The following is a 15,392-nucleotide window of genomic DNA, read 5'->3' as shown; positions in this document are numbered from 1 at the left end:
AAAAAGCTAAGATTTTTTTTAGGGGGGAGAATAGGCATTAGAGAGTAAATGGTATTTTCTGTATTTTGCATTGTCTATTTTGTTTCATATTTAGTTTAAATGAGTACTGGGAGGTCAGTGGCAAAAAACCAGCTAACTAGATATTACTGGTGGTAGGATGCCTGTGTATTATATTCCTCTTTCAGGCCATGGGTGTGTATCTCTACGGTGAATTAATGGTGAATGAAGATGCAAAACAACAAGAACTTGCACGGAAATGCTTTGCTGCAGCACAAGAACATATGGATGCATCCTCAGCCAAAGTGGTGGCAGAGATGTTATTCTGAAAAGGTGATTTTTCATTTTAATCCCAGCACCCTGAATTTGCTTCATAGAGAAAGAATATGCAGATCTCACTGAATGTGGTAAACTTTGGCCTACCATACAGCTTGTGACTACTTAGGCTGAGAAATAACTCTTGTTACATATCTTGTTGGCTTTTTTGTTTCTTTTTCTTAAGCCCAGCTGCAGGAGCAGTGAGTTACATACATGTAGGCAAAACTGGAGAACGTGGAGAATGGCTTTGTTGTAATGGACTGTACAAAAGGCAACTGTAAGTCCAAATGGCCAAAGAAGGCCAGGCTCTGCGTACAGTTGTTTCCCATTCTGTATTCTTAACTCTGCTTACAAAAATTTCAATTGTGCAGGGAGCATTTCTGTTTAATAGAGCTGCATGTGTACTTGACAGGCAGCACAGTCTTTGAAAAGAGCCTGATCCCACAGTGGAAATATGAAACTGGGCTGGAAGCAAATATGAATCATGTGAGAACAAGCTGATAATTCAGATGTTTTTGTGTTAAGGGTATTGAAGATTGATTATGAGGTAAGAAAAGTAGCCTTAAAACAAAGAAGCTAGCTTGTTTGAAGTTACAGGAAGAGGAATCGCCAGAGAAGAACAAGAATTGCAAAAAGTATTTATGGAATAAAGAGTGACGCAGGCTATAAATTTGCAAAGACATTTTTCAGTTCTCTCTTTGAACAGTTGGAGGTAGCCTTACAGTGTCTGCACATATATCTTTAACATATAACCCAAAAAGATTTGTATGAAAGTTTCTTCCAGTACAGCATACCTCAGATTTTTGGTTAATCGTATCAGTCATTCGACAGACTGATTGCCTTGGTTGTTAACAAAACTTTACAGCTGATTTGTGGTATCAAAATTCAACCTTCTAATTTAGCAGAAACATTGTCACCTAATTGCTACCAAGCAAAAATCGTCATTTTCTCATGTTCTAGCAGTATTTGTGAGTTCCACTTGATTTTGTAGTGTTTTTTGCTGTGTTTTTAGGAAATACATCCAATGACAGATACTATGAAAGCAAGTTTGATTATGAAAAGCCATGTTGTTCTTCTGTATAGACAAGAACTGTGCCTGCCAAGAAAACTTTTTTGGGAAAGGTAGATCAGACTGTAGAGTGGCCGGGTATCAGTTGTGGGGTAGGAGAGACACCTTTTAAATAGTTAGGGCTAGAAAGACTCTCTTGTGTATCCTCAATTATCAAGGATTTGCAGGAATTTGATTTATGTTCTGCAATTCTTAATCTGTCTTTGATTGTCTGAAGGCCAGAAACAATAAAATCAAAATTTCTAAATCAAAGTTTCCAATGGTAAGTATTTAGCACAAGAAATTTACATGGTATGCAGGTGTTAGCAGTAGCCTAGAATTACCCCTTTGACTTTACAGACAGAGTGGAAGTGTATGGTGAGCTGTAACATAAAATCTAAAGATACTGAGCACAATATTCTGTGTGACTGCACAGCTTTCTTTTAATGTTATGGCTGTTTGGGTTCCTGGCATGATGATTTGTGACTTAAGATTAAAATCACATTGCCAGGGATTACCACACAGCCATGACCACAGCTGCTAGCATGAAACTCACCATTAACGGTCTGATGTGTGCACAGCGTGGAATCCTCTCCATCTATCAAACAAACAAACAAAAAACACACCAACCCTCACCCCCAAACAAAAAGAAAAAAAAAAAAAGAAAAAAAAAAAAGAAACAAACCCCCAAACCTACCAAAAACAGAGGAGAGCAGCAGAGCATCATGGAAGAACCTCCTCCGAAAGCTATCTCTGCTGAGACTGAGATCTCTCTGGCGAGGTGCAGAGCTTAGCTGATTGGTGAACAGTGATTGTTTTCCTCTTTGTTCACAGTGGCTAAGTTCTGCACCTGAAGAGAAGGGAGAGGAGACTCTCTGCAGGGCAGAGAGCATTTGCTGACTGAGATCCCTTCCTGCTGAACAGGCAGATTTGCGATGAGTGCATTTGTCCAAGGTTCAGTGTATGAAGAATAAGAGGCAGAGGCAGCCTAGGAAGGACCAAAGACTTTTAGTTTTAGTTAAGAATAAACACTACTTCTTAAGTTCTCAGTCTGATTGCAAATATAAGCCATTGCTTACAGTAATTTGGTTACCATGCTATCCTGAAGGTCAGAGGAAATGTTTGTGACTTTAACTGAAATTGTCAATAAAGCCTTTGTTTTATAGTCTTCTCTTTAATGGATGCTGTCATGATCTCTCTGCAGTTTTAGCTTAGCACTGTGTGTCGTTTGCAGGAAATGGTGGCAGCTCCAGTCGGAAACAACTTATGGCTGCTGCTGTTGTTCCAGGCTGTTGATGGACCCGTCCTCCGGTGCCTACTGAGCTGATATCAGTTCTGATTTTACACACTGGCTCAGTTCAGCAGGAACAGGAGTCGAGCCCTAGAGCAAAAAAAAAAAAAGATGTACGTTTCCTAAGAGCATTTGAGAAATGTTGTTGCTGTTTTCTCTCTAAAAATGAATCAGTACATATTATGATATCCTGATGTTAGACACTAAATGGCCTAAGGTGGAAAAGCTACCTCAGTACTGTTTAAGAGGACTGTTGGCTAAAGATGAGAAGGTATGTGGATATGTAGCACATCACACAGTATTGCTCTGGTAACTTGCCTCCAACATTATTTTCAGAGTAACCTGCTAATAAACAAGAGACTTAGTGCTTCCACCATGGATACTCCTTGTCTTCTCCAGACCTTGTTGTGGTAGCTCTAGGAAGCTAAAGAAATCATTGTTAACTCTGTAGCTACAGTTACACTCTACTGGTAATCTAAAAAATAACTCGGTTTGGGGAGGCAATCAAGAATGCACAGATATCCCTGCATTGTGACGGAGTAATAACTTTATTACTTTACTGCTGTTTCCGTTGCAGGAAAGATCACAGACAACTCTTTTTAATAGATCTTCTACTAAACCCTGATGGTACTAGGATTTCATTGACCCAGGACATCAAAGGAAGGATTATGTGACTGCTAAAACAATCAGCTGACAAAAATATTTACCTTTCTGTATTTCTAGTGGTTCATTGTAACTGAGAACACATGCACACAAAACAAACTACACAAACACACACGTGTTAGTCTGGCTTTAAGTAATTATTTTCTATAAAAATTTTGGGATTTATCCTTGTACTTCGGTAATACAATCATTCTGTTTTGCAGATGCCAAAGATTCTTGAGTTGAACAGCTTTATTAATGTGGGCATTCTGAAAAAGGATGAAACTGTATTGTGTACTTAAAATTTTGTTTGTAACTTTTATGTCGTATTTTAAAAACCTCAATATAAAATCAACAGGGGCTGGGATGGGACTCATAAGATTAGATAGGAGCAGAAATAAACTGTGGAGAGTTACCTGCCATCATCCTGGTGCTGGGATGGAACTGAAGAAGAAACAAAGATCATCATGCTCTCTCTGTCATGTTTAGGTTAAATTTTGCCAGAAATGTCAGGCCTCCCATTTTCTTAAAGTGTCTTTCATACCCTTGTGATGTTTCTTTTGCAGTGGTATGTCAAGTGTATGTCTTCTTTCCTGATCAATGAATCTTTACATTTTTAGAAGACACCGTAATTGTTCCTTTCAGGAAGTAAGAATTTAAACCACAAAAATCTGTGAACTTATTTCCTTGTACTCTACTGTTTTATAGCAAATCCTCTTGTAAAAATAAATTATCTTTTTTCAAGTACATATAGTGTTTCCATTGCACAGTGGTTCAACATTAATTTAAAAACTTGGGAAGAGGAATTACTCAATTTATGCTTTTGTAGCAGGAGAAAAGCACCTGAACTCATTACTTAAGGGATGTTAATGAGAAAAAAATAAATGGGGTATTCTTTCTTAAAGTTCTTAGGCTCAGAATCTGTAGTAAAAGCCTGCCTCAAAAGTGTCTTCAGTACAAAGAGTACAGTTCCCTTTCACGTCACATTTTCTGACCTCTCCCTTTGCAGGCATACAGTGTCAAAACCTGAATTAAGGGACACTCAGCAAATTCTTTCAAATGTAGGAAGAGTTAGGGAATTGTCCAGGAAGGCGCTGAGACACCACAATGACTTCTAATGTAGTGACACTCACAGACGTAGTTATTACAGGATCCCATTCAGAACAGTTACGCTTCACTTCACAGGTTTTTTTCTGCAAAGGCCAGCAAAGGAAACCAGCTTGCTTTCTACCTTTTCCATTGTGTATGGAAAAATGTAGAGCTGGATAAGACTCTTGTACAAAATATGCAGAAATTAAATACATCGTAAGCTTCTTCAGTACTATCAAAGTACTATTAAAACTATAGGACAAGTAAGATATTAAATGCATTTTAAAATATCACTGAATTTTCCTTCTTTCAGAACTTGCCCCTTTTTTTTAATATTGAGCACATCAGTAGTTTGTTTTGTTTGCTTCAGCTCTTACAGTCTGCTTCAGCAGTATTAACTTGAACGTTTCCCCTCACCACAACTTCATGACCCATCATGCATGGTAGCAACTGAGAAAATGAACAGAAAATGAAACACAAACACCAAAAAAACTAAAAAATGGCAAGAGGCAGGGCCCGTCATCAGGGTTTATAGGGCCTTTTGTTACTAACCCAAGCATTGTGAAAACGAGTGAGGCTCCAGATTAAGAAGAAAGCTGAAGGTGGCATTGAACAGTTACTGTCACCATAACTCATCAGAGAGCATAGAAGACTCATGTATGTATTACTTAGTAGGGTCATTAACACGATACAAACATTACCCTTAGTTCCTTCTGAATCCTTAAATTCCTTCATGTAAAAGCACTGGAAGTGAGCCATATAATTATTTACAGAATCACAGAATAAGATTAATTGGAAGGGACACATAAAAATCATTGAATACAACTCCTGGTAAAACACCATCCCCAAGGGTCACACCATGTGTTTGAGAGCATTGTCTGAACACTTTTTGAACTGTCAGATGTTGTGACCACCATCCTGAGGACCCTGTTCCAGTTCCCAGCCATCCTCTGGGTGAAGAACCTTTTTCCTGATATCCAGTCTAAATCTCCCTTGGTACAATTTCAGGCCATTCCCAGGGGTCCTGTCCCTGGTCACCACAAAGAAGAGATCAGAGCCTGCCCCTCCTCTTCCCCTCACAGAGAAGCTGTAACTGCAGAGGTCTGTCCTCAGTCTCCTCCAGGCTGAACAGACCAAAAGCCCTCAGTTGCTCCTTTTATAGCAAAACCCCCAGCACAGGAGGTGAGGCCACCCCAGCTCAGAGCAGAGAGGGACAATCCCCTCCCTTGATGCCCCCCAGGACAGGGTTGTCCCTCCTGGCTGCCAAGGCACTGCTGGATCATGTTTAACACATCATTGACCAGGAACCCCAGGTCCCTTTCCATGGTGCTGCTTCCCAGTGTCTCATTCCCCAGTCTGTCCATACATCCAAGGCTGCCCCATCCCAGCTGCAGAATCCAGCACTTTCCCTGTTGAACTTCATGTGGTTGGTGATTGCCCAAACCCCTGATTTGTCAAGGTCTCTCTGCAGGGCCTCCCTGACCTCAAGAGAGTCAACTCCTCCCAGTTTCCTCCCACCTGGGAACTTGCTTCTTATCCCTTCCAGTCCTACATCCAAATAATTTATGAAGATGTTGAAGAGCAGAGGGCTGAGGATGGGGCCCTGTGGAACCCCACCAGTGGCAGGTTCCCAGTCTGATGTCACCCCATTCACTGTGACCCTTTGTGCCCAAAACCCATGACCCAGTTGTTCACCCATCCCAAGATGTGTTTATCCAGCTGTGGGCTGGACATTAAGTCCAGAAGGATCCTGTGAGAGACAGTGTCAAAGGCTTTACTGGCTTCCCTTGGTCAGCTGAGTGGGGTACCTTGTCATTTAAGGAAATCAGGTTTGATAAAGAGGATTTTCCACTCTGGAAGACTTGCTGTCTGTGACCAATGTCTTTCAGGTGTTATTCAGTATCCCCAGAATAAACTTCTCCATAACTTTATCAGGCACTGGAGTGAGACTGAGAGGCCTGTCATTTCCTGGGTCCTCCTTCCTGCCCTTCTTGAAAATCAGGACAATATTTGCCAGCTTCCAGTCACCTGGGACCTCTCTGGATTCCCAAGACCACTCAGAAGAAACATTTTGTGACTACATAAGCCAGCTCTTGAAGGATTCTTGGGTGAATCCTATCACGCCCCATACGTTTTCAAGGATCCAGCTGGAGCAGTAGATCCTGCACATTAAGCTTTTAACAGGCCCTATCAAAAGCCTAACAGAAAAAAAAACAACAAACAAACATTATTGTTCATTTTATTCACAATTTTCTCTCAAGGTGGGTGTTTCTGTATTGAGTTACTGACAGAAGAATGTTGCAGAATCTAACTGTAGTAAATAAAAGTCAACAACAAAAAATCTATTTCCAAACTTCCTGTAACTAAATCATTACAGGAAGTCACGACTTTTCAAATGACACCTCCATCTAGGAGATGCACCCAATGGTCCAATTCACTGTATTCTATGACTGTATGTGGCTACAACACAGGCTTCTATATAGGTATGCCCTTGCCCTTAGGTTTCATTTACATGTTTCATAGGCAGCCCCCTCTGAATATAATACAGCATTTTGTAGGGTTTTTTTGCTCTTCCCATCCCTAATTCACTCCTTTCCAAACATAGCAGTAATTTTACTCTGAATAGCATTAGAAAGCCCATTGCTGGAGAATCTCCCACTTGCTTCATCAGGTCAACATCTAGTTAGGATCTTGGTGATTCTTTTCAGGATGTACCTTTTAGCTCTGAAAATGAATCTCAGATGAAAAATTAAAACTGTATCCATATAGTTAGGCAAGGATCATCACCTACTTTCTCGTGCTGCTTACTTTTCAGAGCAAAGGCAGACCATAACAAGGGGGTGGTCCTGCAGGTGGCCCCTCGGTGGGCATGCATTCGTTCCTTGCCATACACTTTCTGTTGCAACTACAGAATAAAACACACCCTTTTGCTGACAGCTGTTTTCTGTCTGCAGCTTTGCTGGGAGGTGTTTGCAGCTGCTGCTGTCTCTGTGATTTCTCCTTTAGGAGGGAATTAGCTGTACCCTATTGCCCATGCCTCACACAAAATAGGGAAGGAAAAAGGTCTTGAAACAAAGGTCTGATCAGAAATGCAGCCTGAGCAGGTGGGCAGCTTGGGGAAACAAGGTGTAAGGAGCCTAAGGATTTCTGACATATAAAAAGGACATTATCAAAAAAGTTATATGGAGCATTAAAATGTATCATGTGGAGCACTGCAGCCAGCCAGTTCATCTCCACAGCTGATCGAAGTCTTGGGAACTGGTATTTGTACTACGGGAAATATTAAGTGTTGGTTTGCAGGCTCCTCTGTATACGGAGGTATGTGGGAGGAAACCATGGTGCTTTTGTATGAATCAACAAGCAGCTGAGTTATCATGAGCCATTATGTTCCAAAGGCTCTATTAGTTTGGAGTTGATTCTTTCCATGCAGAAACTGGACTGTAAATATCTGGAAAATCCACACCTTCCAGGCCCTGTGCTGCAGGCTAGTGCCAGCTGGCACATGTGCATGCTGCAGCAGTTCTCACTTTCAGTACACATGATTTAAGAGAAGTAGTATGTGAAATATCTAAGGCTATTCAAACTTTCACCAGTGACTTAATGGTATTTTATTTTGAAAAAACACATAATAAGGTACTAAGGTAAGAGTAATATGAAAAAAGCCCATATACTGAGCACAAAACCATACTCTAAATCACTGAAAACCCTATTCAACAACTAATTCTTAGTATCTAAAAAGAAAATAAAATAATTCATTTTCTGGTCTTCTTCATAAAGTATCTTGTAGTCTTTTAAAGCTATGAAATATCTACATTTGTGCTGACTACACAGTTCCCAGTATTCACAAGTCATATCTGATGTCTTCTCTAACAGTCAAAGATTTCACCAGACATCTCATTTCTCTTCTTGGCCTCAATTGCTGATGCCCAAACTAGTCAGAAGAAAAAAATTGCAAGAAAGGACAAGGAAGCAACCAAATAGAGGAGCCTGACTTCTCTAGAATTTCACAAGCGTACTGAATTTAGGCACATAAACGAAATGTAAAGTGAACATATATACTGATATGGCTATGCTGGTTTGTTTCTTTGGACACAATATATTGAAAAATTTATTTTAAAATCTTAGCCAGCTGTTAGGCTGACATTTTATGTCAGTGCTTATATAGCAGTGCTTAAAGAAATCAAGACATTAGCACAGTCTTTGGGAGACTAACTGCATTTGTCCATTTGCTGTGATTTAAACTAACTGCATATTTTCTGCACAAAATTAAGAATTCAAATTAAGGTCCTGACTCCTGATGCTTATACCTGCTTTCCAGAAGAACAACAGACAATTGCTCTGTTACCTGAAAGCATGCAGAAATTGCAGTTCTGTTAAAAGTTGCTGTTGCATGATCATCAGAAAGCAGAACTTAGTTTTCAACTGACACCACTTCAGCTTAGCACAGTACCCCAATAGTAATGCCCACAGTACAACCTGAAAAACCCTGCATTCCCCTTGCAGAGATGGCAGCTCTGCTGTCTTCTCACATGCCCCTGAGCAGCAGCTGGACATTGCTGTACCTTTTAGTTAATGTAGCTCACTTCAGTCATCTGAATGCCTCCTTCTCACAATCCAGGCTTTTCCTCTGGGCTTGTTGGGACTGGTGTCTCAGCACTGGAGCTCTGCTGAAACTCGTCTAAGACATTTTATTCATGGGCCAATTTTGGCTGCTTTGCCACTGGCATCAACCCCAGCCATCCTGACTGGATCTAAACAGGCTAGTTTGAGAAGCTGTTGCTTGGCCCTGCAACGTTATTAACTTCATCTTTAATCCTGAAAGGACAGTGCTCATCATCTACCACACAGAAAAAAACATCCTTTCATTTTTAACCTCAAGTTGTTTCTTCACAGTAACATCGTCCCACTTTGTTTTTATATTTGGTAGTGAAAGTTACTTGCTCTACAGCTGTACCTCCTTACAGTCAACTCTTCCAAGTAAAAAAGAACTAAAAATTAAAATATCTCAGCAACTGTCTTACTCCAGTCTGCATCTGTCCCTTGGTGTGCCTGAAACTCACCTGGTTAACTGCCAAGCATGACCAATTAAAGATTCATTCAGATTTATTCAGTTTTACTCCTGAAAAGTACTTTCCTTTTTTTATTGTTCCCTAACGTAGGGAACCACACTGCCCCTTATCCCTACAGCCATCTTTTTCCTCATAATATGGCAATATTACCCTGCAAAACTGGCATTAATATTTTGTAATTGCCACCACTTGTGCTGAAACCACCCATCAAGCCCTGTTTGCATTATAATCTCCTGTTGCTTTTGACTATACATGAAGGCTTTTTAATAAGCTTCCAGTTTTAGCTGAGGGAAAACATTGTTCCTGTTTGAGTATTAAAAAAATGTAATTATATTATATAATTGCTGAACTTTTTTTTTCCTTATCATGGTTTAACCCTAGCAGCCAATCCCCATGCAAATGCTTGCTCACTCTCCCCTCAGCAGGATCAGAGAGAGAACTGGAAAGATAAATGTGAGAAAACTCAGAGGTTGAGATAAAGACAGTTTAATAGGGAAAGCAAAAGCCACACACACATGCAAAGCAAAACAAGGAATTAATTCACTGCTTCCCATGGGCAGGCAGGTGTTCAGCCATTTCCAGGACAGCAGGGCCCCATTACATGTAATGGTGACTTGGGAAGACAAACACTGCACTTCAAATGTTCCCCATTCCTCTGTCTTCCCCTACTTTATACATGGAGCATGATGTCATATGGTCTGGAATATCCCTTTGGTCCGTTTGGGTCACCTGTCCTGCTGTGTCCTGTCCCAACCTCCTTGCACCCCCAAATTCCTCCCCAGCATGGCTCTGTGGAAAGCAGAAAAGGCCATGGTTCTGTGAAAGCCCTGCTCAGCAGTAACAAAAACATCTCTTATATTATCAACCCTGTGTTCAACACATATCCACAACAGCCCCACACCAGCCTCTGAGAAGGAAATTATCTAAGCCTAAACCAGTGTACTTCTTTACACAGATGAAGAGTCAGATAAACAATCACAAGATTTTGTTTTATACAAGAACAGGGAAGCCCATCCTACTGGCAGCTCCTGCACACACCTTCTCCCCAGCACTTACCTCTCTTCAATCAAATCACAGGAATGTAAATTTCTTACAGGAGGGAGGGAGGGAGGGATTAGAAAGCATCCAGACTAGAAAATAGACCAGTTTTACCTAGTTGCTAAGCTAGCTGATTCACTATTACCGGTATGAAGTAATGCCAGCATCAGAAGAAGGGTAGATGTGACACAGAGAAAAGCTCTACATCACAGAACAAAGCTCAATGCTAAAAGCTGGTGTAGCACAGTGTTTTTGAGTCAAGAGCATTCAGCATCAGAACCACAGGTTTATAACATGCAAAACCCAAAAAATATTCCCCCATTTGTTTTGTAAAACAACTATTAAAGGCTTGTGCTTTTTGGTTGTTTTAGAGGTGGTAAGGACCCAGTGCAGTCAGGAAGAACTCCTTCTGAATGGTTCTTTCTCCTGCTTAATCTCTGAATGTCTGAAAAATCAAGAGCTAAACTATCTTTCAGAAAGATACTAAACTATTCAGAAAAGAAAACGGAATTGATAGGAAAATTATGAAAATGGTACAGCAGGATGTCACATGGCAGCTCTTTTTGTACTTTCTTTAAATGCATGTGGATTTTAGACTCTACAATGCATTTTGAAGGAACGGTCCCACAGCAGTGATAACCATTTAAGTGGTGCACCAACTGGGCTGTTCAAATGCATGATTTTTGAAGCAGAGGAGGGAGAGCATTGATACCAAATTCTGTTCTTTCGTTCTACAAGTTTGCCAGATCTGAAGAAATAAGCAGGGAACAATTGATTTACAGATTTCTGTGTGGTTAGACACAAGTCTGTGAGTAAAGGATCTCAGTAGAAAAACAGATATTCAGCTCATACTTGATTTTATATGCAAGTTCTTAAACTTTGCTATATGATGTTTACACAGGCTTAGGGTATTCCACTTTAAAAAGAAAAACAACAAAAGAAAAGAGACTGGATCTACCATTTGTCCATTCATCTTGGATCCTGGCCAGAAAGGGAGAGAAGAGAAAAAAAAAAGGCAATGCTTCTGCCTAAAGAGTAGATGCATCTGAGAGCTTGTTCTGCCAATACAATTAGTAGGAGAACTCATGAAATCAAGATCAGAAGAGCCATGATGAAAAATAGTCAACAGCTGTCATCTGAAGACTTTAAATCCCAAGGAAATTATCTTTCCAAATGAGATGTTACTGCTTAATTGCAAGGTTTGGGCTTGACATTTTCTCAGTATCCACTCATGTTCAAACCACTCAAAGAAAGCAGCTACAGCAATTCAGTCTGGCCTGAAAAGTGTGCTGTGCAGCAAATTGCTCAGCACTGGCCATTTGTACTTCAGAAAAGAAGCAAACACACAAGACAAGAAAGTTGAAACGTAATAGTGAGGTCTGCAATGAACTTGGAGAAGTTTTCTGGTCTATGAAAAAAACACTGGTAGGTCCTTCATGTTTCCAGAAAAGCTGCTATTGGTCCTCCCTGCTAGAAGCTCACAAAGCGCCGGAATTCACAGACATGTATCACTGATTTCCATCTTATAAATTAATCCTGTGTCATATTTCAAGGCTTCTCTCCTCTTCCATGGAATCTGATACTGACTTTTCCCCTCTCTATTCACAGACATCTGAAGCTGATATGGAAGTGCAGCACAGTCATGAGATTAAAAGCACTTAAACACTGGTAGTCTCTACAGGGAACAATGGTACAGATGGGAAATCTGTATCACCAGCTACCACTACAAGTAGTTTCCAAGTTAGCTGGAAATAAGAAAGCTGAAGTCGTGTTTTCAAAAACCTCTACATAAATAGAAGTTATGGCATCATTAGTCAAAACAAACAGAAGCTGCTTTCTCATATGTGAAATATTAAGGGAACTTTTAACAGTAGCAGGCAAATGACATATTGCATGCACCTGTTTTGGAAGCCTCAAAATAAACCCACAAGCTAAGAAATAAAATGTTAAGGACTGAACTGTACATGCAGGCTAACTGGTACATACACATGAGACATCTCAACAGTGTAATTCACATAACCAAGAACATGTAAAAACTTAATCTCTTCAGGATGGCATTTATGCATCTGCAAAAGTTCTTAGGCCTAACATTTTTATTGAAAAGGACAGAAAAGAGGTCATTGTTTCTGAGGGTCTATTTTTTTATTACATGAGTCTGTCATCTGACAGTACAGAAGAGAAGAAAGAGGCTTTAAAAGTAGTAAGAGATCTGAAGCTAGTTAAATATGCAGACCTATTAAAGACACTACTGCTGGATTTTTTTGCTGCTACTTGTTGATACGCAGGTTAATGGAATGTCATATATGGAATTTTTACTTCCTAATTCTATCAGTATTGAATATAAAAATCACAGCTAAATTCCTACAGCTGAGTTTCAACATGTTGGGTTTTATCTTTTTTGTCACTCCCTCCCTTCACACACATGCAAGAACATAGAATGCGAACTAAAGCACCGTCCTTGCCTATGAACTACATCACTACAACTCAGCTAGAGCCAGCTGACATTTCAGATTTTTGTTTCTGTGGCAGACAGCAGTGCAACGCTTATCCTAGCTGGCTCCTGGAAGCTCAGACAACAGTGAGCACACTCAAGCCATCAGAAGGATCTTGTGAGGTTCATTCCTTTCCAGCAACCAGACAGCTGGTTAAAGGAAGATGGCCAGTGAAAGGAAGGGAAACACCTCTGTGGCATTCACTAGTGAACAGACCAACTAACAGCAAATTCCCAGAATAAGCTGCTCTCTGCTAGGGGAGCAAATGGAATGTCTACCATGAGCATATCTTTTAAATCCAGGCAAGCATTGAAGAAAAAACTGTATCACAAGTAAGGAAAACTTGCCAGAGAAGTGGATTTAAGCAGGCCCACATCTGAATGCTGCAATGAATTAAGTGCTTGTGGGATGCCTCTAGCACTCAGCTACACTGGCTTAACTAGTAGTGTTGCCCAACAAAACATGCTGGTTGTTTAAGAAAGCCATTGCAGGCCATCAGGAAAGCAAAAAAAAATTCAAGCACGTGCTCTGTGTGCTCGTCGAGCACTCCTCTCAAAACATTCCAGGGTTTGACTTTTCAAACTTGGTTCTAGTAGAAAACTGCCTTTCTATGTCTGAAATTTTCACCTTTCTTTAAGCTTCTTATATCACAGGGAAAACTGTGTTTTAATGGAGTATGACATTACTCCTTCACACAGAACATTATGTACTTTATTCTGACATCAGATAATACAGCAATGAAATGGTATAAATCTGATTTAACAGTGTTTCGTTTAGTAACTGCAAGTTGTGCTAGGTGCTTTATCCTACATTTCTATAATACTAATGCTTCAGAATTTTTTGGAATTGTATCCCTGCCAAGCCAAACATATACCACAGACTTCAGCTCACTGAAACAAATATTAACTCTGTCTATTAACAACTCTTGGCACTTACAATGCTCAGAGTATAGAAACTTAATCACAAATGCTAGAAGTAACAGATTAAATGTTACTGTCTGTCAGCTAAATTGCAGTATCTGACAATACATGACAAAATAAAATACATTCTGCTTTGTATAGGCACTGTACTGAGATCCTGATTAAATAAAAGCCACAGAAATGACCTTTTTTTCTGCCTGAAGAAAATCCACAGAAACCATGCTGCAAAGTTTGCAGAATTCAAAAAGCTCTAACTTAGCAGTCTTAGACTGCAAAGAAGCATAATCAACAAATAAGTAAAATTTACTGTCTGTATTTTTATAAAAAAAAAAACAACTTTGAAACAGAACAATTTTGTAAAGTTCTCTATGTTCAGTGTACTGTCCAGAACCAGGGTGTGTGCTGTGGACAGAATGCAAGGGAACAACCTACTTGAAGTCCGATTTCAGGACCTATTGGCTGGTTCAGCAAAAAAATACAGCCTTGAAGGCTCCAAAGAACATTTCCAGAAACCAGCAATTACAGAGGAAAAGATGCACATTGGATGGATAATGCAGAAACCACCATATGAGAAATCTTCCATTACTCAAATTGCTCTGTAGCCTTCCACTGGCAAACTAACAAATGTAGCTTCAACATCCCACAAAATCAGAGCTTATATCAAAGTTAGATCATAATTCAAGCATAGTGAAAGAGTAAGGAAAAAGAAATGCCAATGATTTGTAACAACTATGCTAAAAAGAGAAAAAAAAACATGCCAGTACAGATGCATCTTTTTAAAGTTACAGACAGCATCAATTAGGTTTCTTCCTTAGAGCCTCCTGAAACAAGCAAACCCTCCTTAATATTTAAATCATTCTGTTTTTCTTAAGAAGCCAAACACAGGAAAACATGAATGTACCAACTCACTACTAATTTTGGGTTTTTACTGCTTTCATTGTACATTCCCTTCCTGCTTGAATTGATTTCTCCTTCTTTATGAGCATATTGGTTTTATTAAAGGAAGTTAGAAGAATTTTCATGCATTTTTTCAGTGGAAAAATAAAACCACTGATAAAGAAAAGATACCCGGCCCCAAAACTGCCCTACACATCTAAACATAATACCCATACCATTCACCTAATTAATCTGCAAGAAACAGATATTGCAATTCTTTGCTAATCTTTCTTCTACATAGTTAAAATTACATATAGGCACAATATGGAGAAAACACAACCAAAGAGCCTCATATCCAACAACCAGATTAGACATTAAACAAAAACAAAACAAAAAACCCCAAACAAAAATAGTCCTTCTTCTTTTGGGTTAAAATTTCAGATTGCTTATCATTGTAATTTATCATTCTAAATAGAGGCACTCCACATCTGTTTTCACTAGACAAATACTTCTGAGTTCAAGACCAAAAAATAATTTAGTTTAATCCGATATTTTTCAGTTATGGTATTCAGGGAACAGAAAACTGGGTTGCTTGATTTTACTTTTTTAGGT

General features: G+C 39.6%; 1 protein-coding gene across 4 annotated transcripts in view; it reads left to right on the top strand.

Moving 5' to 3' along the window:
• AOPEP (aminopeptidase O (putative)) overlaps positions 1 to 4,045 on the top strand; it is a 187,735-nt gene extending 183,690 nt beyond the window's left edge. For all 4 annotated transcript variants that reach the window (XM_088054368.1, XM_014252315.2, XM_014252314.2 and 1 more), the window contains 2 exons: positions 186 to 330; positions 3,232 to 4,045. In XM_088054368.1, the coding sequence (XP_087910494.1) occupies positions 186 to 326 (141 nt within the window). In that variant the 3' untranslated portion in view covers positions 327 to 330; positions 3,232 to 4,045. The remainder of the gene's footprint in view (positions 1 to 185; positions 331 to 3,231) is intronic.
• The last annotated feature ends 11,347 nt before the right edge of the window (positions 4,046 to 15,392 follow it).

Source organism: Pseudopodoces humilis, chromosome 4 (genome assembly GCF_049639895.1).
Source record: "Pseudopodoces humilis isolate 2021_Gansu_Grassland_sample_001 chromosome 4, ASM4963989v1, whole genome shotgun sequence".
Lineage (NCBI taxonomy): Eukaryota > Metazoa > Chordata > Aves > Passeriformes > Paridae > Pseudopodoces > Pseudopodoces humilis.
Note: the sequence above shows the minus strand (reverse complement) of the source record. Positions and strands in the feature narration are given on the sequence as shown.